The 23,754-nt window shown below is 45.8% G+C and overlaps 1 protein-coding gene across 1 annotated transcript in view; it reads right to left on the bottom strand.

Moving 5' to 3' along the window:
• Positions 1–5,804: 5,804 nt before the first annotated feature.
• The window catches only part of LOC122374559, a 37,169-nt gene continuing 19,219 nt past the window's right edge, over positions 5,805–23,754 (bottom strand). Inside the window, exons 2-9 of the mRNA XM_043353370.1 lie at positions 20,671–20,858; positions 12,601–12,730; positions 12,167–12,307; positions 8,991–9,157; positions 8,205–8,368; positions 7,477–7,620; positions 6,550–6,754; positions 5,805–5,958 (exon numbers count right to left, since the gene is read on the bottom strand). Coding sequence (XP_043209305.1) covers positions 5,805–5,958; positions 6,550–6,754; positions 7,477–7,620; positions 8,205–8,368; positions 8,991–9,157; positions 12,167–12,307; positions 12,601–12,730; positions 20,671–20,795 — 1,230 coding nt within the window. The 5' untranslated portion in view covers positions 20,796–20,858. The remainder of the gene's footprint in view (positions 5,959–6,549; positions 6,755–7,476; positions 7,621–8,204; positions 8,369–8,990; positions 9,158–12,166; positions 12,308–12,600; positions 12,731–20,670; positions 20,859–23,754) is intronic.

Genomic DNA, 23,754 nt, shown 5'->3' with positions numbered 1-23,754 from the left:
GTACCAGCAATAAGCCGACACGACCCTGCTGCACAGGATGACGACCCTGCCGCGCAGGACGCAGCCGCCCCTCCTGGGGCCACTGTCAAGCCGCACCTGGCAGGAGCTCCGCCGGTTGACTACCAGTTGACTGCCTCAGCTGCTGGGACACCAGTCAACGCCGTCACTGTGGACGTCACCGACCTGCACGCCATCTGAACCTCAGATGAACTACCTGAAGACCGCCTCATTCTTCGAGTGCAGGAGACATACTGACTCCTGACGTTTGTTTCCTCATGTTAACCTTTCCATTGTTTTCCTATCCTGGCTCGCTATTGTTCCTTCCAGAGTATGTTCGCTGTTGCTGAGGTCCCTGTACCCCTTCTGGCTCATTTCCTGTCGTCTTGTGGTTGACTGTGCTTCCCACTTCCCAGACAATCCAGGTGCGTTCCTGGTCAACCAGTCCTGACCAGCCACCTCCAGTCCAGGCTCTCCTGTGCCAGCGACCCCTCCATCTTGGAGCAGTTCCAGCCTGGAGAGACCTCGGACGCCTGCCAGCCACCACATCGACACCGGCAGCTCGCCTCCAACATGCCTGCTCAAGATGACTGCCGCCTGTTCCAGCCTGCTCTACAACACGCGAACGACACTACCTGGACTCGGTGCTGCCCGCGCCGACCCGGACCGACGAGCTGCTGGTCACCACGCCGCCACCAGACGCCGAGCCGCTCGCCTTCGAGTCTCTCGCCGCCGTGCTACACCCGGCGGCCGGGTCGCTGGCGACCGCCGCCACCGGACGTCGATCCGCTCGCCGTCGCGCCGCTCCCGGCCGCCGGGTCACTGATGACCACCGCGCAGGCCCGCTTTTGTGAATTGTGATGTGATGTGATGCGCTCCGCGACTAAGAGGGGGAGCAGTGTGGCGCGCTAGCGCCAGTAATTTAGCTGCGGCGTGTCCTCCGGCCAGCCTGCCTTTGCGCTGCCGATCGCCGCCGTGCGCCATGTTTACTATTTTATCAAGAGCGTTTGTTTTCCGCTTTTATATTATTGTAAATTCGTTATTTTCGTCACTTCGGTTTTATAGTTTTCAACCGTATTTAATATTTGTCCTTGCTTTAATTTGTTGTAATTTCTAGATTGACTTTTCGCCGTTTCCATATACTTGATTCGTTTTTGATTATGTAAAAAAGTGTTTTTATTTTTGAATGTGTAGTTCCGCCCCCGTTGACTTCCTGTTCGTTTTGATCTCTATGGTTTTTTGGGACGTGCTCTCAGTTAAAATATAAATTTAGTATCCGTACGCAGAGTGTCAGAGAGGCTGAGTATTTCGACGAGTTCCTGGTTTTATTTCTCACGTTTTTCTCCCAGTTTAACCCATATCTAACCATCGTTTCGCTGTTTATTTCGTTCTTTCATTGTGGGTGATTTCCTTTCCTCCGAACACGCCCCTATTTACCCTAAGACCCACACCTCTGTCTGTGAGCTTCTTGTCAGTTTTCAATAGTTAGGACTGCATTTTCAGCTGCTTTCCGGAGCACGAGTCTGCTGCCGTACGAGGGTCGTTCAAAACGCTGTTAGTCTCGCATGGTTTTGTCCTTCAAAAATTTTAGCCACCGTTTTTATTAGATGATCATCATGTTCTACTCATCCTCGCCGACACTTTGCCATGTGTCATTTTCGACTTACCCCTATTTGTGGCAGGCTCCTGGCTACCCCTATTAGTGACAGGGGGGGCTATTTACGACCCCCCCCCTTGATATCTCGAGATCTAACGGGCCGATTTTCAAAATTCAAACGGCATTCGATTTCGCTCAACGTGATCTACATTTCTAAAAAATTAAAATTAAAAAATGTCAATAGGGGGGTAGAGGGGGGTTAAAACGGGCAAATTGCAGATACATTTTTGACTGTTTATCACGGCTAGGTTTCTGAACCAATCTTAACCCTCGCCGGCCGAGGGGGGGGGGCGGGTGCCGCCCCCCCCCCCCCATAGGGTTTTTTTCGCGATAGCTCCGAACACGCTGGCGATAGAGAGCTGAAACTTGGCATACCTGACCTTTGATCCAAGCCGCATCTTTTGACACCAACCGCATTTTTGGGTCAGGTCAGGTCACTGACCTATGACGTCATAAGTGAACCTCTGCACGGTCTTCAGATGTCGCAACTTCGCAACGCTCTCACTGCCAGAGGAGATGTCACAGGGAAATGAAACTTGCAGGATCTAGTATCCATTATGAGTCCCACAACTTGTATATCTCGGATTTTTCCTAAAGGTCATATGAGGTCAGGTCATTTTCGTGACCTCACCATTATAAGTCAATGGGGAAAAATGAAAACTGCTATTCTGGCGCCGGGAGCGATCTCCAACTATCTCAAGCACACAGAATCGTGATTTTATGCACTCCTTGCAAGGTTAGATGCGTCACTTTTTCAATGTTGACCTTGCGTGACGTCATTTATGACGTCATCAAGGTCATATTAGTTTTTCGTCAATAACTCTTGATCAAATTGAGCTAGCGAGTCGGGAAAGCCACCAATGGACTCAGGAAGACCTGCCGAATCGAATGATATGCGACATGACCTCTTTCGACCAACTTCGTGACCTGGGGGTGCTGACCTGACCTTGACCTGAGGTCAACACCCCAAGTTGACCTGACCCGGACAAAAAGTATATCATTCGACGCGCCTGAGCGAGACGAACACGATGCTGCCAAAATCGGCGCTCTGCGGCCGTTTTTTGCGAAGTTATTCACCAAAAACTGAACCGTACCTTGGGGCACTTGACCTGACCTCAGAGGTCACCGGTTGACCTAGGACCTTAACCCTCGCCCGCACATGCCATTTTCCCATCCTAGAACGCACATGGGGGGGGGGGTGGTTGCCACCCCCCCCCCGCGCCATTTCGTTCCTGTTGGAGATAGAGCTTAGCAGTAAAGACCAAAAAGATTCTTTGGGAAGAGACAAATCCAATGATACCCAGTTTTACCTTCTCAGGTCAGTCATTGACCTTCCAGGTCAGGTCAAACTAAAAAATGTTGCTGTTTTGGGTCACCGTTGGATATCAAGTGCACTGCTTATCAAATACCGATGACGATGCTGTTTTCTGTTGCCAAGCCAGCTAGAACCTCTTTGTCACAGTATCCGACCAGAATTTTGCTGCTGAGGTCATTTCAGGTCAAGTTAGGTCAAGGTCAATTATATGTGTTTGTATGTCTGTGTGTGTCTGTGTGTATACTGATGTGTGCACCGATTGTTTTTGGGTCCATATCACATGAAATCATGATCTGAGAAGCTTTTACCAAAAATGCAGTCAAAAAACTTCACAAAAAGTAAATTCAGCTTGCCTGAAACGCAATTATCTTAGATGACCTAGGTTGACCTTGACCCTGACCTTAACCCCTGTACATCGTCGAACAACATGTTCCATGATAGGTGGGAGGTAAGACTGGCAAAAAAGGCCGAAATCAGGGTGTCAAAAGCTCACAAGGCCCATGGCAAACGCAAGATGTTGAGAATTGGCCATTTGGGTCATGACATGACCTGAAAAACAAGGTCATATCTCCGAAACCAAAAATCACAGAAACTTGAAATTTTCAGTGGACATCAAGAAAGGATAGACGAGCAGCTATACGAAAAATCAGCCTTCTAGCTCTAAAAATGTGGAGTGCAGAGCAGAAAGACTGCCTGGGGGGGGGGTGGCAACCACCTCCCCCCCATGTGCGGGCGAGGGTTAACCCTATTAGTGGAAGGGGGGGGGGTGTTTTTATCCACCCCTCAGGTTTTTCGGGAATATCTCCGAAACCGCTGAAGCTACGATGCTGAAATTTTCTGACTTTTCCTAAAACTAAATTGGGCACATTCCCTGAAAATTTCAAGTTCATAACTTTACCAGGGGCGGCTCCAGAGCACTGGGAATTGGGGGGTCCTATTCGTGAAGCGAGTCATTTGGGCGAAGATCACGATGCTGCACCAGTTTTACGAACAGTGAATGAAAGGTATCATGTGTTAACATATACAAAGTTATTGTGCATCCTCTTTTGACACGTTTTTGCTATAATAGGCGGATCCAGGCGTCCAAAAAGGGGGGTTATTTTTTACCTCCCAACATAGGTGCCCTGACACCGCCTATGCATGACCAATACAGTTTTAGTCGTTCTCTCGTAAGAAAATTGTAACATAACAAGACCATTGCCACCCTTTTTAGAAACAGTAGGTACCAACAAAAACCTTATTTACTTTACTTTTTGTGTACCCCCAATCTCAATGATCTGTATCCGCCTATGATTTTTGAAAATGCATATTTTTAGGATCCATGTGAATTCCTGGTTCATTCTCTATCGATCGGCAAAAGTTGCGTTAAGATTGGTTTAGAAACCTGGCCGTGATAAACAGTCTAAAATGTATCTGCAATTTGCCCGTTTTTACCCCCCTCTACCCCCTATTGACATTTTCTAATTTTTATTTTTTTTAGAAATGTAGATCTCGTTGAGCCAAATCGAATGCCGTTTGAATTTTGAAAATCGGCCGGTTAGATCTCGAGATATCAAGGGGGGTCGTAAACAGCCCCCCTGCCACTAATAGGGGTAGCCAGGAGCCTGCCACTAATAGGGTTAAAATCGGGTACCAATCTCTGCGTCTCGTAACGGCGCACACGCTCGTTTTTTCCGCGACGCGCTAGCTCCACCAGGGGCGAAACGGCGAGGGGGGGGGGGGGGTCGTACCCGCCCCCCCCCCCCTCGGCCGGCGCGTATGTAGAAAACCAATAGGTCCGGCGAGGGTTAACGCAACTTTTGCCGATCGATAGAGAATGAACCAGGAATTCACATGGATCCTAAAAATATGCATTTTCAAAAATCATAGGCGGATATAGATCATTGAGATTGGGGGTACACAAAAAGTATAGTAAATAAGGTTTTTGTTGGTACTGTTTCTAAAAAGGGTGGTAATGGTCTTGTTATGTTACAATTTTCTTATGAGAGAACGACTACAATTGTATTGGTCATGCATAGGCGGTGTCAGGGCACCTATGTTGGGAGGTAAAACATAACCCCCCTTTTTGGACGCCTGGATCAGCCTATTATAGCAAAAACGTGTCAAAAGAGGATGCACAATAACTGTATATGTTATCACATGATACCTTTCATTCACTGTTCGTAAAACTGGTGCAGCGTCGTGATCTTCGCCCAAATGACTCGCTTCACGAATAGGACCCCCCAATTCCCAGTGCTCTGGAGCCGCCCCTGGTAAAGTTATGAACTTGAAATTTTCAGTGAATGTGCCCAATTTAGTTTTAGGAAAAGTCAGAAATTTCAGCATCGTAGCTTCAGCGGTTTCGGAGATATTCCCGAAAAACCTGAGGGGTGGATAAAAACAACCCCCCCCCCCTGCCACTAATAGGGTTAACCATTCCCATTACTCCTGAAACAGAGAGTTTCTCAGCCGACCCGATTTTGCGACCTCCATTTTCATGCTTGACCTATGGTCAGAGATAAACCCTTTTGTGGGCTCATGAAGGGTTGAATGCGCTTGAAAATAATGAGACTGCTTGAGGAAGGTTGTTACAAATGCCCATGCAAAATTTCGACTGTTAATTTATTGTTGATTCAGAATCATTGACAAAAAAAGCATGGCTGGTGCCTGTCAACGAACTTTTGAGACACCCTGTACATATGAATGGCATCACTATCAGTTTATATCAGTTGTGGCGTCATATCAGCGTTATGTGTTCATCTCCACCCGTTGAGAGAGTGTGAGACAGCGGCTCCGAGAGGCCGGTGGCGCCGAGCCGTCTGTTGTGGGACTGATCAGAGGCGCTGGGCGGCGCCGTCACTCACCCGGGACATTGAACCTCAGTGTTCTCGGCGTGCCGTCATCGCTTTTCCCCAGGTCTGCCCTGACCAGGGCGTCCAGGACCCTCTGACTGAGCTCCTCCATTGCGTGAAAGATCAGCGCCTCCAGTTTCCGACAGGTAAACGCCAGTCTGCGACAGAACAGAACACAGACCAGTCAGCGACACCAGCCGGCCGACCGGCCGTCTGGAGGGGACGGGTCCGGTATCCACAGGGCCAGTTCAAGTCAGGTCCGGTCCGGTTGGGGTTCGGCGTTCGGGTCCGGTCTTAGACTGGGGTCGATGCGGTAGACAGTGTGCTAGCTGATATAATATTACATAAAATTATATACATGGATGTTTATAGCATTGTGCAGTGTGCACGTAATGGATACAACAATAGACCTCTGTATAATGATGTATTGATACTACAAAGTATGGCTTGGGTATGTAAATGCATGCAATAAATGGTGTTGCTGTGTAAATTTATAGGTGAAACAAGTGGTTCGGTCATAGGCAAAATAAAATACATGGCTCTACATACACACAGGCATTGCTATTTGTGTTGGTCTGGTCTGGTCTGGGTCTCATCTGGGTGTGGTCTGGGTGTGGTCTGGTCTGTGTCTGGTCTGGTCTGGTCTGTGTCTGGTCTGGGTCTGGGTCTGGGTCTGGTCTGGGTCTGGTCTGGGTCTGCTCTATGTCTGGGTCTGCTCTGGGTCTGGTCTGAGTGTACAGCTGACTGACCTGCTGACCGCTGTGACCGGTATATCCGTATAGAGTTCACTGGGCGCTCCCAGCTGCATTTTACGCAGCTGGGAGCAGCCGTGGAGGGCAGCCAGTGAGGCGTCAGTGATGGCGCCGGACAGAGAGCCGTTAAGTGTGACGTCTTCCAGGCCGGTGAGGGCGGACAGCAGTCCCTGTAGGGCCCCGGCAGTGACACGCGGGCAGCCTGGGAAACACAGACACATACAGACACGGTAGGTGAATTGTGGGGAAATGACAGACATTATGCATATTAGTGTGTTGCGCATATGGCACAATACGTCATCGGCCTAGTCAATAGCATTGTAGGTGTAATGCCACCTTTACATCATCTGTCGAGTTATTGTGATGTTTATCACTGATATACTTGTTTCCCTAAATGTCACCACACTACTCCCACATACCCAGCACGGGTGGCATTATGTCCATTGACATACCCGTCGTGGGCGGTATTCACCCGACCGAACATACTACACATACACACATACAAACATATACACATTGGTGACGTAATTGCCAATACTGTTCATAGTCTGTAGTTCTCCTCTATTGGTACGGTGTAACCATGCATCGTTACTCTATGTTCATCACTATATCTAACCACTCATATCAATACCCTGTTTGGCCACTGCTGGTCACCACGTATGACTTCAGAAATATGAACAATATGTAATCGACACAACTAATACCAAACAGCACCATACATGAAAGACATATTCAAATATCCACTCCTGATATCGTCATATAAACCGTTGTCATCATAACACTCTAACGTACCCCCATGACCTGCCCCATGCATATGTTCCCGGTTCACCTCTGCTGGGACGGTGTTACCATGCACAACTACTCGGTGTCATCACTATACACAACCATTCATACCGATAACCTGTCCGTGCCACCACCACTCACTGAACATGGTCAGCGCGGTAACCCGTGGTCCCAGCTCCTTGGCCAGCTGGTTGATGACGTCATCTCCCGCCTGTTTTATGACGACCACCAGCCCATGGTCGGGCCGTCTTCCCAGTGTCACCGACTCCCCCGTCTCCCCCGGTCCTGTCGGAGAGAGAGCCGCGTCAGCTGACTGCAGTCGGACGGAGCTGCCGCCGGGTCGGGAGGCGACTGACACTATGGTGTCAAACACTGATGTAGACGACACTTATACCTGACACAGCCGACACTGACACCAACACAGCCGACTTGACAATGCTGAGCAGTTTTGCATTGCCTGTGCTTATGCGATGCATTGCTATTGGTCAGTACCTTTACCTATAATAATACGTAAACAAACACATATATTGTTCAATTTGGCACTTGGAAAGTATGGAGGTGACTTCTGACCTCAACATGATGATTTGAGGAAATTTATCTGAAATAGAATGTAACACAATACAGGTAGAGTGCAAAACGACTGCAATTGATATACCTACCAATCTGTTGTAATGCTGATAATGCCTAATTGATACATGAGAGAGGCTACGATACTCCCATTGAAATTTAATAAAGATCGGATGCTTTGCTAAGACTGTTATTAAATAAATATTACAATTGATGCTAGGTATTATAAAACATGTACTGTCTGCTCCCTTCTCCCCAGTCAGAATTGAGCTTATTCGGTTCCTCTCTCTGCAGGATCTCACCGAAAACGTCCAGTTTCCGCAAGGACGGTGGAAGTAGTCGCACCCACTGCCCCGTTGAGTCGGAGGGTGCAGTCACGGTCAGTTCCTCCATACCCTCGGAATTCTGCAGGATGTTTGTCAGCGATTTCTCGCTCAGGCCCGGCGTGAAACATAGCTTCTTTATGCTGAAAACATAGCCATTGATGTCAGGATTAAATGAGGCGGTCATCTGTTGCTAACTATCAATCGCTAAATAAGCATAGCCATAGCGCTATGGGCATTAAATAAGCAAGCGCTACCCTGCAGAGGGGAGGGAGGGTTGGTGCCGAAGGGAAGGGGAGGGAGGGTTGGACAGAGAGAGAGAGAGAGAGAGAGAGAGAGAGAGAGAGAGAGAGAGAGAGAGAGAGAGAGAGAGAGAGAGAGAGAGAGAGAGAGAGAGAGAGAGAGAGAGAGAGAGAGAGAGAGAGTGAGAGTGAGAGAGGGGGGAGAGAGAGAGGGGAGATAGAGGAGAGAGAGAGAGAGAGGGGGGGAGACAGACAGACAGACAGACAGACAGACAGACAGACAGACAGACAGACAGACAGACAGACAGACAGACAGACAGACAGACAGACAGAGACAGAAACTGAAAAATGTACACAGGCAAAGAAGATGCTGAAGACCATGACTGCAAGACAGACGCACAGATAGAGACAGCAGAAAGAAAGGGAGCCCTGGAAGGCCACACACAAATGGGTAGAGGTGCAGGGAAGTGAAGCTCTACCTACACATGGCAATGCTCACCCCATCGTCGGCGGCTGAACTAACCTGGTATTCCTAGACTCGAGCAGCTTGTTAAAGGCAGATATCTCCGCATCTAGTGCAACTTTGGTGTTCATCAGAGCCTGTTGCTTCTCCTTTTGCTGCTGCATCTGCTCCTGTTGACTTTTTATCTCCTCATCTTTGTCCTTGCTCGACGACCGCTCGTGATCCAGCTGCCGGCAAAGGTCAGGTCATTAGTCACATCTCAAGTCAGAGCATATGGTCAGGTGTGGGAGCAGAGGCCAAAGATGAGGTAAGCTAAAAATTCCGAGATCATATGTACGTTTATATATAACTATGTCAGGATCAGCTAAGGTCAATGCCCGACAGATAGGGGCTAACCTTCACCTGTGTAGTGCGTGTGTGTGTGTGGGGGGGGGGGGTCGAACGGACTCCCCTCGGTTTTTCGCGAATAACTCGTGTAAAAAAACTGTCGATCGCCACGAAACTTTGAGTACCCTCGCGTTAATCAATTTTACACCAACCCTAAAAATTTTATGACCCTGACCCAAACGACCTTTGACCTGTGAAGTATTTTTCGAGACCTTGTTTGGCCGGAATCGCGATTCAGCGTATGTCGGCTCGCATTAGCCGCGCGTTTGCAGTCTTTTCGTCGTTTTAACCCGCGCATGACTGGGGGGGGGGGGGGCTCTACAGAGCCCCCTCCCGTTTTTCGGCAATATCTTCTAAACCGTTTCACGGATCAACACTAAACTTGCAGTACCTTCAGCGGCATCAATTTGACACCTTGTGTTAAAATTTCAACTTTCTATCTACCATAGTTTGGCCAGAAATGACGTCAGAGTGACGTTATGTCGGCCGATTTTGATGCAAAATATTGAATTATGGCAAACACTCTCATGAGCGTAGTTTTAAAGCTAGATCCAATTTCTTTACATCATTGCACTACAAATACACGTAGCTATCAAATTGCTATCTCAAATTTTCAAAAGTTAAAAATTTCGAAAAAAATGTTTTTACAATTACAAAAAAAATACTTTTTGTTTTTTTCAAAAGTTTTTGATTTTTTTTGCAAAAACCGGAATAAATGTGATAGAAAGCACACTGATTAACTACTCTAGCAAGTTTTAGCCGAATATCTTCAAAAATAGCCAAGTTATTTGCGTTTTTGTCAAAATTTTACAATTATACACTTTTCAAAACCATTTTTCAGTACGTTTTTTACATCGTACAGAAATATACATAAATGGCACCATTGTGTTCCTGAGCTCAAACTGCATCTTATAGGCACTTTTTTTTTTGAAAAATTTCATTTCCAAAATTTGACTTTTCTGACCTGAAATTGACCTGACCCCCGGTAAATTCAGCTTAAAATGACCTTAAATGACACATACGACATTATTTTCGAAATCTACGGGTAAAATTGACCATAAAACATGCGTCACGTGACCGATACATGATATACAATTTTCGTGACCTAGGATGACCTGGCCTTGACCTGCAAAAATTCGAAGTAAAAGTTTGGTACCATCAGGGTATCTAAGGCATATATCAAGGAGTGCGTAAACCAAAAATGAGCCTGATCGGATTTGTCAGCCGGCGGCAAGAGCCTAAATTCTAAACAAGCAAAAATGCCGATAATTTTTACTTTGACCTGACCTGTGACGTCATCGGTGACCTCGAGGTAAATGAAAATAGGTTTTATTCGACAGTTTTTCCAGCGCTATCAGACGCCGTTTGAATTTTGACGATCGGCTTGGTAGTTTTGGAGATAAGAGGGGGAAGCCCTGGAGAGCCCCCCCCCCCAGTCACTCGCGTTATGGAAAATACCCCAGTCATGCGCGGGTTAAGCTTTCAAACATGGGATACCTATGCTGTTGCTCCCATGCATTAGGGTGCGGATCATGGTCACCGGAAGGTCAGGTCAGGTCATTGACCTTTGATGACATCGGTTCACTTTGTCGAGTTTACATGTTTCTATGCTAGTTTTTTAGCTGAATTCGAATTAAGCAAGCATTTAAACACTCACTAAGTAGTTTTGGTGCTTTCGTAACATGTTACGAAGCTGTCAGAGGCGGTTGCCACCTACCACGAATACCTGGCTGGTTGACCTGACCTGAACTGACCCGACCTGGCCTAAATGCATGAAGACATCATCTATGATAATGACTTACATTAGCAGCTACGCTTTACGACGTTCTAACAGGTCCCGATTTTCCCGACGATTGAGTCATTGACCTGACCTGGAAGGTCAACTGATGAACTAGGACCCTAAAATTAGGTATCATTGTCTTTCTCTCGTCACGGGCAACACGCTCGTTTTTCTGCGAAGCTCTAGTTCGATCAGGGGCCAAACGCGAGGGGGATCGCACCAACGCCCTTGTGCCGTCGAAAGACGCAAAATGGCGCGTGCCGGCGAGGGATAAGCTTCAATCAATTCCCTACAGGTAACCAAAGTTTGGAGCCGTTTTTATGCTAAAGATCGGCGAAAAAATTGGGGGTGTTTAACGCCCCCCCCCCCCCAGCAACTCGCGGGCTAAGGCAGTGTACCAAATTTTGCCGAAATCGGCCCAGCCGTTCTCGAGATCTGGAAGCGGCAGCCTGCACGTTTGCACGTGCAAACTGGATCCCAACTGACTTTTGCACGGCACCGTTCTATCTGCCCTAGCCTTGTATCAAAGTTGAGCGAAATCGGTTCAACCGTTTTCTAGATCTGGAAGCTACCTCTGCAGTGCACGTGCGCACGTGCAGAGGTAGCTTACAAACCCAACCATGCAAATGGAAATGCATTGTCTGGTGGGTGCCTATTGGGTGCCTACCCAACTGCAAATTTTGCCGCAATCGGCCAAGTAGTTACCGAGATTGCAATTATTACAAAATCTGGCATCTCTTCGTTTTTGCACGTGGCGGTGGTACGTGCATGATGGTCACCCACATGCATCGGCCATAGTCTTATGGTTGGGAGCAGGCAAAGAGCTACCCTAAAAAATTACCGCAAGTAAATCGGTTCAGTGGTGTTGCGGATATATAAGCTTCGCAAAAGCGCACCCACGTCCGGCTGGCCGATCATACCCGGAAATTTCTGCTATTCTACGTAAAACTTCAATTGCTTCGCTCGCTCGTAATAACAGTCAGGCTATGTATTGCACTATTCCTATACGGTATACAACCTGGAGGCCCTGCTGGCAGGGGATGGGGTGGCTAAGCGGTCGAAGACTTACTGTGCGCTCCATTTCGTGCAAACGCTTCTTCAGTGAGGCGTTGGTCTGCTCCAGGTCGCTGGTTTTGCTGATGAGGTGGTCATTGCGCGCTTTAGTCTCGCGCAGCCTGGTCTCCGTGGCCGTATTAATGGCGCGCGATTCCTTAAATAGATTTGTAGAGTGAAGATGGGGCGGAACGTGAGGGCAAATGTGCCGCGAACGAAGGTCGAGGGGACGCACACTTCCTGTCTGACACACGTAGCACATGCACTGGCGAATCAAAGAAACGTGGGACAATTGTGGGATTTACCTCTTCCAAATTGCCGAAATTCATGAAATTTTCTCAATTTTCCCCAACATCGAAAGAATAGCTGGTTGGCAATTGTTATGGTAAAATTTCGTTTAAACTGCACCTCAACGATGCTAACCCGAAGTGGACAGCAGAGGTCAGTTACCTTCAGGTCATCCTCCGCCCTCTTCTGGTCGACCAGCGCTTGGTTCAGTCGGTCCTCCAGTTCGCGCACCTGTACCTTCTGTAGCAACACCTGCATCTCGACGCCCTCCTTCTGCCCTTGTGGCACCAGCCTGACGGCCAGATACGGATAGTGTTGACACGGCAGTAGCTGATCCCGAACAGAACCGGGACAAAACAACCCATGTGATAAGACGTGATCTGAAGCGCCAGTGATCCTCTCTTCCGACGGCTCTACGTGAGTCTGCCGGAGTGCGGATGTATTTACCAGAGGTGCTCATTTTATCCGGGCTCGGTAAAGTAGGGTGCATCACGTGCACCTTATTTTTATTTATTGTTTATTGTCACAGTAGCAAACCAGATCCGCATAAAATGGGCTATTCCCTGGTCGTCGTCAGTAAACACTTCATAACCCGGCACCGCCTGGGCTATTTCCGTACCCACGACAGCCTGGGGGGGGGGGTCGGATCCGACCCCCCCTTGTTATCTCGAGAACCAATGGTCGCATCGACCCCCGCGAGGCGGCGTTCGAAAGGTCTCTACGAGACCTTCCCAAAGCACTCTTAAGATTTTAAGATTAAGGTCAACTTTCGGGTCAAGGTCAGGTCAAAGGTCAAATTCTGGGGTTTTGCATGATTAGGCTTACGGACAGCGGAATCGACAGCTGCTGCTCGAAACTCACCAAAAATGACCTCAAAGAACTAGTGAAGGTACCATGTGCGTGTAGGGGTCATACTAAGTACGGGTCAAGGTCAGGTCAGGTCACGAAAGGTCACGGTTTTCACTTTCTGTTACATGGGCGTGCGACACATGTTTTATGGCTTATTTTTCACGCCGAAGCCGATGGTAATGGTTATATGTGACCCCAAGTCACTGTGCTGGTGATACGTGTTCATTGAAAGCATAAAAAATCGTTTATACCATACATAACTAAACGAGGGCTAAGAAAATAGGTCAATTTTTCAACTTTTTATTTTTGACATAAAAATGCACTTTTCTGGACGAGCTTTGTCCCAGGAATCTAGTGGTGCCATTTGTTTTCACATGCGATGTTCAGAAGTGCCTCTAATTCACGAAAATGCTTATGACGTCACCATGCCCTATGCATGTCGGAGCTATTTTTTACAATTTGGGGGTCAAAAATCAAGATAGAAAGTTGAAATTTGGCACGTCGAATGTTCTAATAGAGCTCTATAACATATATTCCGTTTTTTTTTGGAAATTCTCAAATTTTTTGATTTTATTAGCTGTTTTCAAAATTATAAGTTTTTAATTTTTAGGGGTAAAAAACGCATTTTATGGAAAATCCGAGATAGCCATTTTAAAGAACTCGCTGAGCTGCGTCTATTCATGTTCTTAAATTGCAATTTGCCTAAACCCTGATTTTTGGCGATTTTTTTTAACATTTACCACTTTTTGACTGAGAACGCCATGTAGTTACATCACTAAAATCGATATATCTAAAAAAAATCGGGAATTTTTTCTTGAAAATTACACAGGAGACGTCAAGTTGATGGGTGAGAAGGTATGCCAAGTTTCAAGTCAATAGCGTAAGCGGTTCATAAGTTATTCAAGAAAAACGGAGGGGAAGGGGTCGGATCCGACCCCCCCCCCCCCCAGGCGGTCGCGGGATAACGAACAACACACAACACTGTTAAAATCAAATACTGCGACGATAAAACAGCTAAAAATCACCTTCTCCTAGCTATGATCATTGTAATCTAGAAAGCTTTAGATGCTTTTTGAATTTGCTCAGCGTAAGTCTGTCTGCACCCTCGGCTATAACAAGCTTATTGTACAGTGTAACAGATCGGTAAATAAAAGTACGCTTTCCATGATTCGTTTTTACACGTGGCAAGCTAAGATTGTTCGATGTGCGCGTGTCACGTAACGTTCTGTCGCGATTAGTGTGAAGGTACTGAGCTATTGAATCCGGCTGTCCTGTTCCCCAGATCTTGTGCAGAAGGCACAGGTCCGAGTAATTGACGAGCTTTTGGGCCGGTAGCCAGCCCAATGAATCGATACAATCAGAAATGTGGTCATATTTTCGTCTTCCTGATACTACTCTTGCTGCGAAATTTATAACTTTTTGCAACTTGGCAATTCGCGCAGTGTTGGCACTTCCATAAACCTGAATGCAATAGCGCACGTGTGACAGAACTAGTGCATCAACAATTCGAGGTAGGAGATGATGCGGAAGAAGGTGGCGGGCGCTGGCTAGACCTATTAACCCGCGCCCGGCTGGGGGTCTTGGATTTCCACGCCCTGCTGGGGGGTGTTTGAACACCCCCCTTGTAACTCGGCTCCTGGGCCACGTAGCGATACGTGGAAGGCGGCGTTCGAAAGAACGTCAAAAATAATGACGAAATCACTTCGGTCAATTTTTTGGTCAGGTCAAAGGTCAGGTCACCAGAGGTCATTGAAGGCAAAATTTCGCCGATTTTCAGGTCGAATGTCAAAAATTTCCAAGAAGCCAACGCATAACTCGGGAACCAATAGAGCTACAGCGCCGCAGAAAAGCGCATTCGATAGCCCTATTAACGCCCTTTCTGAGTAATTCGCTCAGATTTGACCTTACGTCAACGGTGTTGCCTGCAGGGGGCAAAAACTGCAAAAATAGCCGATTTTTTCGGAAACAGTTTTTCTGCAATAACTTTTAACCCAAGCCTTGTACGAGCTTACTTTTACCGGCATCGTGTTCCTCTCGTCAAGACGCATCGAATGAACTATAACTTGACCTTGAAAGGTCTACTTGAAAATTTGACCTCTGGTCAAGGTCATGACCTGACCGGAAAGGGTCATGTTGCATATCAGTCGATCCGTATTGTCGAGCTGAACACATCTAAGGCGTTTTCATCGCTCTAGCATGCCTCTATCAAAAGTTATTTGCGAAAAACTGTTAGACACCATTCGTGACCTGAGATGACCTCAGGGGCATAAATCAGTGTCCTAGGATTGGAAAATTTGGGTGCAAAGCAGCACCCAAGTCACCATGAATTTTCCACTCTTTTTTAGCTTATTTGAGGATAATTTTCCACTCCCTAAAAAACTTTTGTCAATACATCAGCACTTAAATAAGAAAAGAACATGTGTAAATATAGACAAAAGTGCATCCCATGTTGACATGTCTCTTGAAAACTTGATCCTCAGGGCAATCCTTACCTACTGCACTCCATCCCAGCCAAAGGCCATCCTTCAAGTCCAAGATCGTCATCATGTCAACTATGAATGGAGGGAAAACTACTGATGGAAGCTGTGCCAAAATCACTGTTCCTGTGATGTGTGTTGTAGAGAACAAATTTTTATATAACCATAAATTTGTGCTTGCTTATTTTTTTGGCTATGACAGCCTATTGATATCAGGCTGTCAGAAATAGCCTGTACCTGTTGACAGACATTTAACCTGTAAGTGTATTTGGAGCTAAATAAATCCATGTTAGGGTGAGAAAATGAGGCAATATTGTCATTGTAATGATATAGGTATATGAGCCGTGGAATGTGGTTGCACTCAGTTGCACTCACCTGCCTTTCTACTGAACAGATAAAAAAGAACTAGAATGACATGTTCCTCAATCCTCAGCAACCTACACCAATAGAAAACACATAATCTAGCATTCACATACATAAAAGCAATCAAAACTATTAAACATTCATCAGATCAGCAACTTTGGATCGCATACACTGACACTGCTCAACAACCAAACGCTGCATATTTTACAGTCACAAGGGATTGTTTATATGCATTTGCCAGCTGTTGTTTGAGTGTCAAAGATTTTGATTGCCATATGAAGTTTTCCCTTACATATGGGTCATTCAACGAAGGTTACCTCTACTATTTAAAAAAGAATCACAGAAGAGAAGCTGCTGCTAAATTCTATAGTTCCGAGTGGTTTATTCACAAAAACAACAATATCTCTTGAATTTCATCAGGAATCCAAAAGTTTGACTTATTCGCTCATGCAGATTACTATCTTCTATATCCCTGTCAAGCTTGAAAAGAATCTATTGTGTAGTTTGCATTTGCGGAAGGGAAGTGTGGTAATTGCTGTTAACACATGCAGCAAAATTGCAGGCACTTGGCGTGTTTGTGCTGAATTCAAATAGACATTGATGACCATCATCAGAAACGGCAAACCGTTTTCTATTATTTTGAGGGTTAATACTTCGAAATATTGTTGATATATACAAGAAATACGCCCGGATACCAAACACCGCAAAAAGACACCCAGGAGTGGAAAATCCACCAGCTTCAAACAACAAATTTTTTCGTAAGAAGATCACTTGAATGTGAGAGAACGCATTTTTTTCTATCTGTTAGAGTGATTTGGTTGCCTTCCGTGACTTATTTTTTGCGAAAAACACAAGAACACGATCGCCACGGTCGGAGCGGCTTACCGGAGAGGGAGGGAGGGAAGAATGACCTTGAGTAACGCAAACATACAATTCTTGCGCATTTGTGTCGATTGAAGTTGGTGTGAAATCGCAAGCCGGCTTCAACAGATAAGTCGTAAAATCAGTTCCCTGCCTTGATATCTTTATAATTCTGAGTGTAAGCTTGTGTTATTTCATCTTTTAAAATTATTATCAGTCTTCGATAGTAGGGTCAGTTGTTCCGGCAATATGAGACAGAGGTATTTGATAGGCATTTCAATTTGATTGTCTTTGTACAATAGGTAGGTACCTACCAGTTCCCACAGCTAGCAGCTACCTAATAGGAATTACCTTTTTTGTATTTAGTATGAATTTTATGTAGCTCAGCATTGGCACATCACTTGGAACTCTCTAGCCCCCTTTGCAGGGTAAATGCCCTTTGGCCTTGTGTAGATGAAAAACAAATTGCTGAGAAATGCAGGTTTTTCATTTTTAATAGCATCGTCACCAATATTAGGTGCTATAGCCATACTACTAAGTTAAACCTTACATTGTCTACTCCTCAAGGTTTTTAGTTGGTTACGAAGAGCAAAGTTATTGGTGACAGCAATCATAGCTTCAGGCGTCAATTGTTGTCGGCTGTGCCCGTAGGTGGCAGTTATGAAGCTCTATGTTATGCCTAATTTTCCACTCATTTTGCTCGTTTTTGGTCTGATTTTTCCACTCGACACCCTAGCTCAAAACCAATTCTAGGACACTGGCATAAATAGGGGTCACGGACACCATTGTCATGTTCAGTGTGTTTAAACGACTTGTAATTCAGTGTTTGGGAGTGTTTATAATGTCTTTCGTCCAAAAGAGGCGCATTTCAATTTTCTCCCATTGACTTATAATGGGGAGGTCGCAAAATTGACCTGACCTTAGGTCATCGATATAAAAATTCTGAGATATACGTTTTGTACATGCTATTGCTTTTAGCAATCGCTGAAAGTTTCAAAGCGATCGGTCACTCGGTGTAGCTATGACAGACATTTAAACTTTTTATGAGGTGAGGTCACTTCAAGTGACCTGGTGACCTGACCTTGAATGACCTTGGTCTGAAATTTTAACAACATGTGTAGAATTGATATATGATAAGGCGTACCAAAAACGGCGGCGCTCCGCGCCGCCGTTTTAGAGATATTCGCGAAAAACCACAAGGGGGGTGTTCAAACACCCCCCCAGCAGGGCGCGGGTTAAAATACCGGTACATTTGCTGACATATTACTCGACATGCAGTTCCCACGACAAGTTACAGTCCATTTTAACACCGAGGTTTCGAACACACTTGGCCGGCTGTAAGGTTTCGTCTAAAAACTGCACATTATCTTGCCCTTCCCCTACGTACGTACTGCAGCTGACGCCTATCACCTATCAGTATCATCTCAGTTTTCGCTGCGTTTACTTTCATTCCATTCTGAGCGAACCAGGTACCCATAATTTCGAGCAGCTGACTAAGGGCAGTTTGTAGCTCTCCGAGGCGGGTGCGGAGCCCCGTGCCACCGATTTGTGTATCGTCAGCGAATGTGGTCATTATAACCTTAAACCCATTGACCGAATTTGGCAGATGCAATGCTAAATCAAGAGTGGCAACTGGCAATATTAAACAACAACGGGCCGAGACAAGATCCCTGAAATGTACCAATATTTATGTTTTTAGATGACGACAACACATTTCCCAAGCGGACCTGTTGCTTATGACCTTCCAGGTAGCTTCTAAACCATCCCGAACTGATCTGGGATGGTTCCTTCCTTGAAGACCACCCATGGATCATTACTCCAACAGGATGTTTACTTCGCAGGACCGCTGGAATATTATCGATACAATCCCCTATATAGCATGCCATTCTTTTTTATCGTATTCCAGTCAGTGGTGAGATTTTTGGTCGCTGAAGTTTTGAACATTGTTTCCTTTTAATGTGCTCAAGAGCTTGTTCCTGATATCCAAGCGAGTCATCTGTATGTCCTCTGCTAAGAGTTATTTTACAAGGATTACATTAACCCTCGCCAGCACAGGCCATTTTGCGTCCTTCGATGGCACAAGGGGGGTACGACCCCCTTCGCGATTGGCCCCTGATCGAGCAAGAGCTTCGCAGAAAAAAAACGAGCGTGTTGCCCATGACGAGAGTAAGCCGATGATACCCAATTTTAAGGTCTTAAGTCATTGGTTGACCTTCCAGGTCAGGTCAATGACCCAAAAGTCGGGGAAATTGGGACCTGTTAAAATGTCGTAAAGTCTGCTATGGTTTTTCGAGGTGCTGATCACGAATATCATGTTAGTTTTGGTTACATATGATGTCTTTATGCATAGCCCTCCTCCTGTTTTTCTGCAATAACTTCTAAACCGCTTGACGTATCGCCGCTAAACTTCCATTACCATCGGCTGCATCAATTTGACACCTTGTGTTAAAATTTGAACTACGTATCTATCATAAGTCGGCCGGAAATGACGTCAGAGTGACGTCATGTTCGGCCAATTTCGACGCAAAACATTGGACCACGGGAAACGCTCCCAAGAGCTCAGTTTTTGAGCTAGATCCATTTTCTTTGCATAAGAGGACTTAGAAAAGACTGCGCTATCCAACTGTTATGTCGAATTTTCAAAATTGTGAAAATTTCGCAAATCATATATATTAAAATTCAAAATTTTTATCTTTTTTCAAAAACTTTTTGACTTTTCAAAAAAAACGGAATAGATATGATAGAACACATGCTTATGACTTATTCTAGCAAGTTTTAGCCAGATATCTTCAAAAATGGCTAAGTTATATGCATTATAGCAGAAATTTCACAATTTTAAATTTTTCAAATCATTTTTTTTTTGTACGAATTTGACATCGTACACCAATATGAATAATAAATATAAAATATAAATAGCACCATCTTGTTTCAGAGCTTAATCTGCACCCAATAGACATGTTTTTGTTGAAAAATTTTAGCTTTGAAATTTCACCTTTTTTTGACCTGAAAGTGACCTGACCTCAGCTATATTCAGATTAAAATGGCCTCAAATGACACAGGCGACACCGAATTCGAAATCTATGGCCTAAATGGACCATAAACATGTGTCACGTGACCGATTTATGACATAAAATTTCCGTGACCTATGATGACCTGACCCTGACCTGAAAATCAAAGTAGAAGTTTCGTACCCTCAGGGTATCTAAAGCATCTGTTCACGAGTGTGTAAACCAAAAATCAGCCTGATCTGACTCGTAAGACGGCAGCCAGAGCCCAAAAATTGAACAAGCCAAATATCGATAATTTTTACTTTGACCTGACCTGTGACGTGATCGGTGACCTCGAGGTCAATGAAATTAGGTTTCGCTCGACAGTTTTCCGGGGCTTGACGATGCTTTGACGATCAGCCCAGTAGTTTCGGAGTTAGGAGGGGGGGGGGGGGCTATGAATATGAATAGCCCCCCCCCCCCAGTGGGGCGTGTTATACACAGACCCCAGTGGGGCGCAGGTTAATTAAAAATTTCGCTCAAAACAGGTCAAGAGTTTTTCGCTTATAACTTTTGATCTAATTAATGTTTGTCGTTTAGGGTTTATCGACTGATGAATGGTGAAAAACAAGCCATTGTAAAAAAAAATGAGAGGTTTAGGGTTCTTTATATCTTGTGTCAGGTATCAAACTCACTTCTTTGGAGGTCTTGACTCCATGTAGAAGCGACTCAAGGTGTTCAAATCGCTGCTGATGCTTGCTACTGCCAGCCACACGTGCAGAAGAAGTGTCGGGAACTCGCCAGTGATGTAGTTGACCATTCCATTTGTGTCGTTGCCAGCCTTCTCTTTTCCCTCCTCAGGAATTTCATCGAAGTGGTGAACCTGAAAAAAAATGGCAAAGTGCTTAACCCGTGGCCCGTAGGGGGGGGGGGGGGCGAAACGGCCCTCCCTGTCCTTTTCCGTCGATATCTCCTACACGGCTGCAAATATCGCTACCAAACTTTGGAGACCCTTCCGGGCATCAATTTTACACATTGTGACCAAACGTTTTTCCAGAGGCTATTATAGGTTGGCCACAAATGACGTCAGAATGACGTCATGTTCTGCCATTTTCGACCGAAAAAAGACCTTCGCAAGAAGAGCTGTCATGCCTACAGCTTTGAAGATACTTAAAAATCAATCGAACATAAAAGGTGTAGAATTGACAGGACGACAAAACTACCATCTCGGATTTTTTATTATAATTTTTTGAGTTTTCACCCCCAAAAATAAAAAAAAACATTTTTTAATATATTAGCCAAAAATCAAAAAAAAGTTTTGAGTTTCGAAAAAAAAACGAAATACATATGATAGTACCATCGTCTTCTATCTACATACCAACTTTCAGATCGACATCTGTTTTTTTTGGCCAAGTTATAGCGAAAAAACTGTTCAAAAATGACGACGTCAAATTTTCAAACTCAAATTTTGGCAATTTGAGACCACGTAAGGCAAAACAAAGACCACCATTAGACTCCCCGTGACGAGCTCTGCATCGAATCGATACCTATTTGATGCAAAAAAAAAATCAACTCTGAAATTTGACCTAACTTGACCATACCTTGACATGACCTTTACCAAAACGTGACCTTAGCTGGCCCCAAAGGCTGCCTGACCCACATAATCGCTTTTGTCATGTAAAATGGACCATAAAACATGTACCACACGACACTTCATATTGTGACCCCCAGTGACCTGACCTCTGTGACCTGACCTGGTATCAGTGACCTCAGATAGCATAGTATGTGTTTGACGAACAATGTACCATCGATGGTTTTCAATAACTTACCAATTTACTCGATTTCACAACACATTTCTTGAAATGCCTGTGAACGGTGAAAATCCGACCTTTGACCTGACCTGTGACGTCATCGGTTTGACCTAGGTCAATGAAATTTGGTCACGAGGTAGTTCCCCGGTGGGGCTATCGAACGCCGTTTGAGTTTTGAAATTCGGCCTTTAAATTTCCGAGATCTTGGGGGGGCCGAAACGCCCCCCCCCCTACGGGTGGTAGGTTGCGCCGATAACAAACGTGAACAGCTGCCAAAAGTATAGTTTTAGAGACCAGTAAAACGCCTTTTGGGCGAAGAACGAGCGAGCGAGATAGTGAGCCCTGCACGTGCGCAAGGGCGAGAGGGTACTTCCAACGGGCTTGTGCAAAGCACCCTTCTAACCGGTCGCTAGCGGTGTGCCAAATTTGAATGCAATCGGCCCAGCCGTTCCTGAGATCTGGAAGCGGCATTCTGCACGTGCGCACGTGCAAACGGGGTCCAAAATGACTTTTGCACGGCACCCTACTAACTGGTCCCCAACCGTGTACCAAATTTGAGCGCAATCGGCCCAGCCGTTCTCGAGATCTGGAAACGCCCCCTGCACGTGCGCACGTGCAGTAGCACCCTAACCGCAACACATGGGAATGCATTGCCTGGTGGGTGCCTACCTGTATGCCAAGTTTCAGCGAAATCGCCCCAGTAATTACCGAGTTACTGAAATGGGAACAAATTTGGCACCTCTTATTGTTGTATTTTGCACGTGCACTGGGGGTGACCCACATGCATCGAGAGTATCCTATTTTGGGTAGAAGGGATGCTGCTACCCTACAAAAATTACCGCAAGTCAATCGCCCAAGCGGCTGCTGAGATATGAGCCACTCAAAATCACTACTTTTGCAAAACAGCTTGAACACCCTTGACTTTTCACGTGGCACGTGCCACGACGGTCACTGAGATATATCAAAAGTAGTCAATTACGGGGTAAAAGGGATGGGGCTACCCAACAAAAAATACCGCAGGCCAATCGGTCCAGCGGTTGCTGAGATATAAGCCTCTCAAAAGCGTTACAGGCCGGGCCGGGCCGGGCCGGGCCGGGCCGCTCATACTGAGATTTTTCCGTTATGTATATTGAAAAGACTCACTTCGCTCGCTGCGCTCGCTCGCTCGTAATAAAGACAAATTACGATCACGGTTGTATATCGTTTGATCAAGGGAAAATACAAAATGATTTTGGTGATCTGAGGTCAGAGGTCAGATCAACAACCCCGAGTTGGGGTTTTAGTTTTTCGCAAATTACTTTAACCCGCGCCGGGCCGGCGCGGTGCTCCGCGACTTCCGCGCCGGGCCGGGGGGGGGGGGGTGTCTGAACACCTCCCTTCTAACTCGGCTCCTGGGCCATGTAGCGACACGCGGAAGGCGGCATTCGAAAGAGCGTCTAAAATAAGAAAAACACGTCGGTCATTTTTTGGGTCAGGTCAAAGGTCAGGTCACCAGAGGTCACTAAAAGTAAAATGTTAGCTATTTCAACATTTTGGAAACTGCCAAAGGCTAACTCGGGAACCGATAAGGCTACAGCGCAGCGGACAAGCGCAATCGATAGCCCTTTTACCGGCCTTTCTGCGTTCTCTCAGATTTGACCTCAGGTCAACGGTTTAGCCTCCAGAGGGCAAAAACTAAAAAAATAGCCGTTTTTTACGAAAAGTGTTTTTCGGCAATAACTTTTGACTCAAAAGAGCCACGACATTACTTTTGCCAGCATCGTATTCCTCTCGTCAAATCGCGCAGAATGAACTATATGTAATTTGACCTTGAAGGGTCAACTTGAAAATTTGACCTCAGGTCAAGGTCATGACCTGACCGGAAAAGGACATGTTACAAATCAGTCGATCCGCATCGTCGAGCCGAACACATCTAAGGCGTTTTCATCGCTCTGGCAAGCCTCTATCAGAAGTTATTAGCGAAAAACT

The sequence above is a fragment of the Amphibalanus amphitrite genome, unplaced genomic scaffold (assembly GCF_019059575.1).
Source record: "Amphibalanus amphitrite isolate SeventyFive unplaced genomic scaffold, NRLGWU_Aamphi_draft 001672F_arrow, whole genome shotgun sequence".
NCBI lineage: Eukaryota > Metazoa > Arthropoda > Thecostraca > Balanomorpha > Balanidae > Amphibalanus > Amphibalanus amphitrite.
This window is presented reverse-complemented; position numbering and strand designations above follow the sequence as displayed.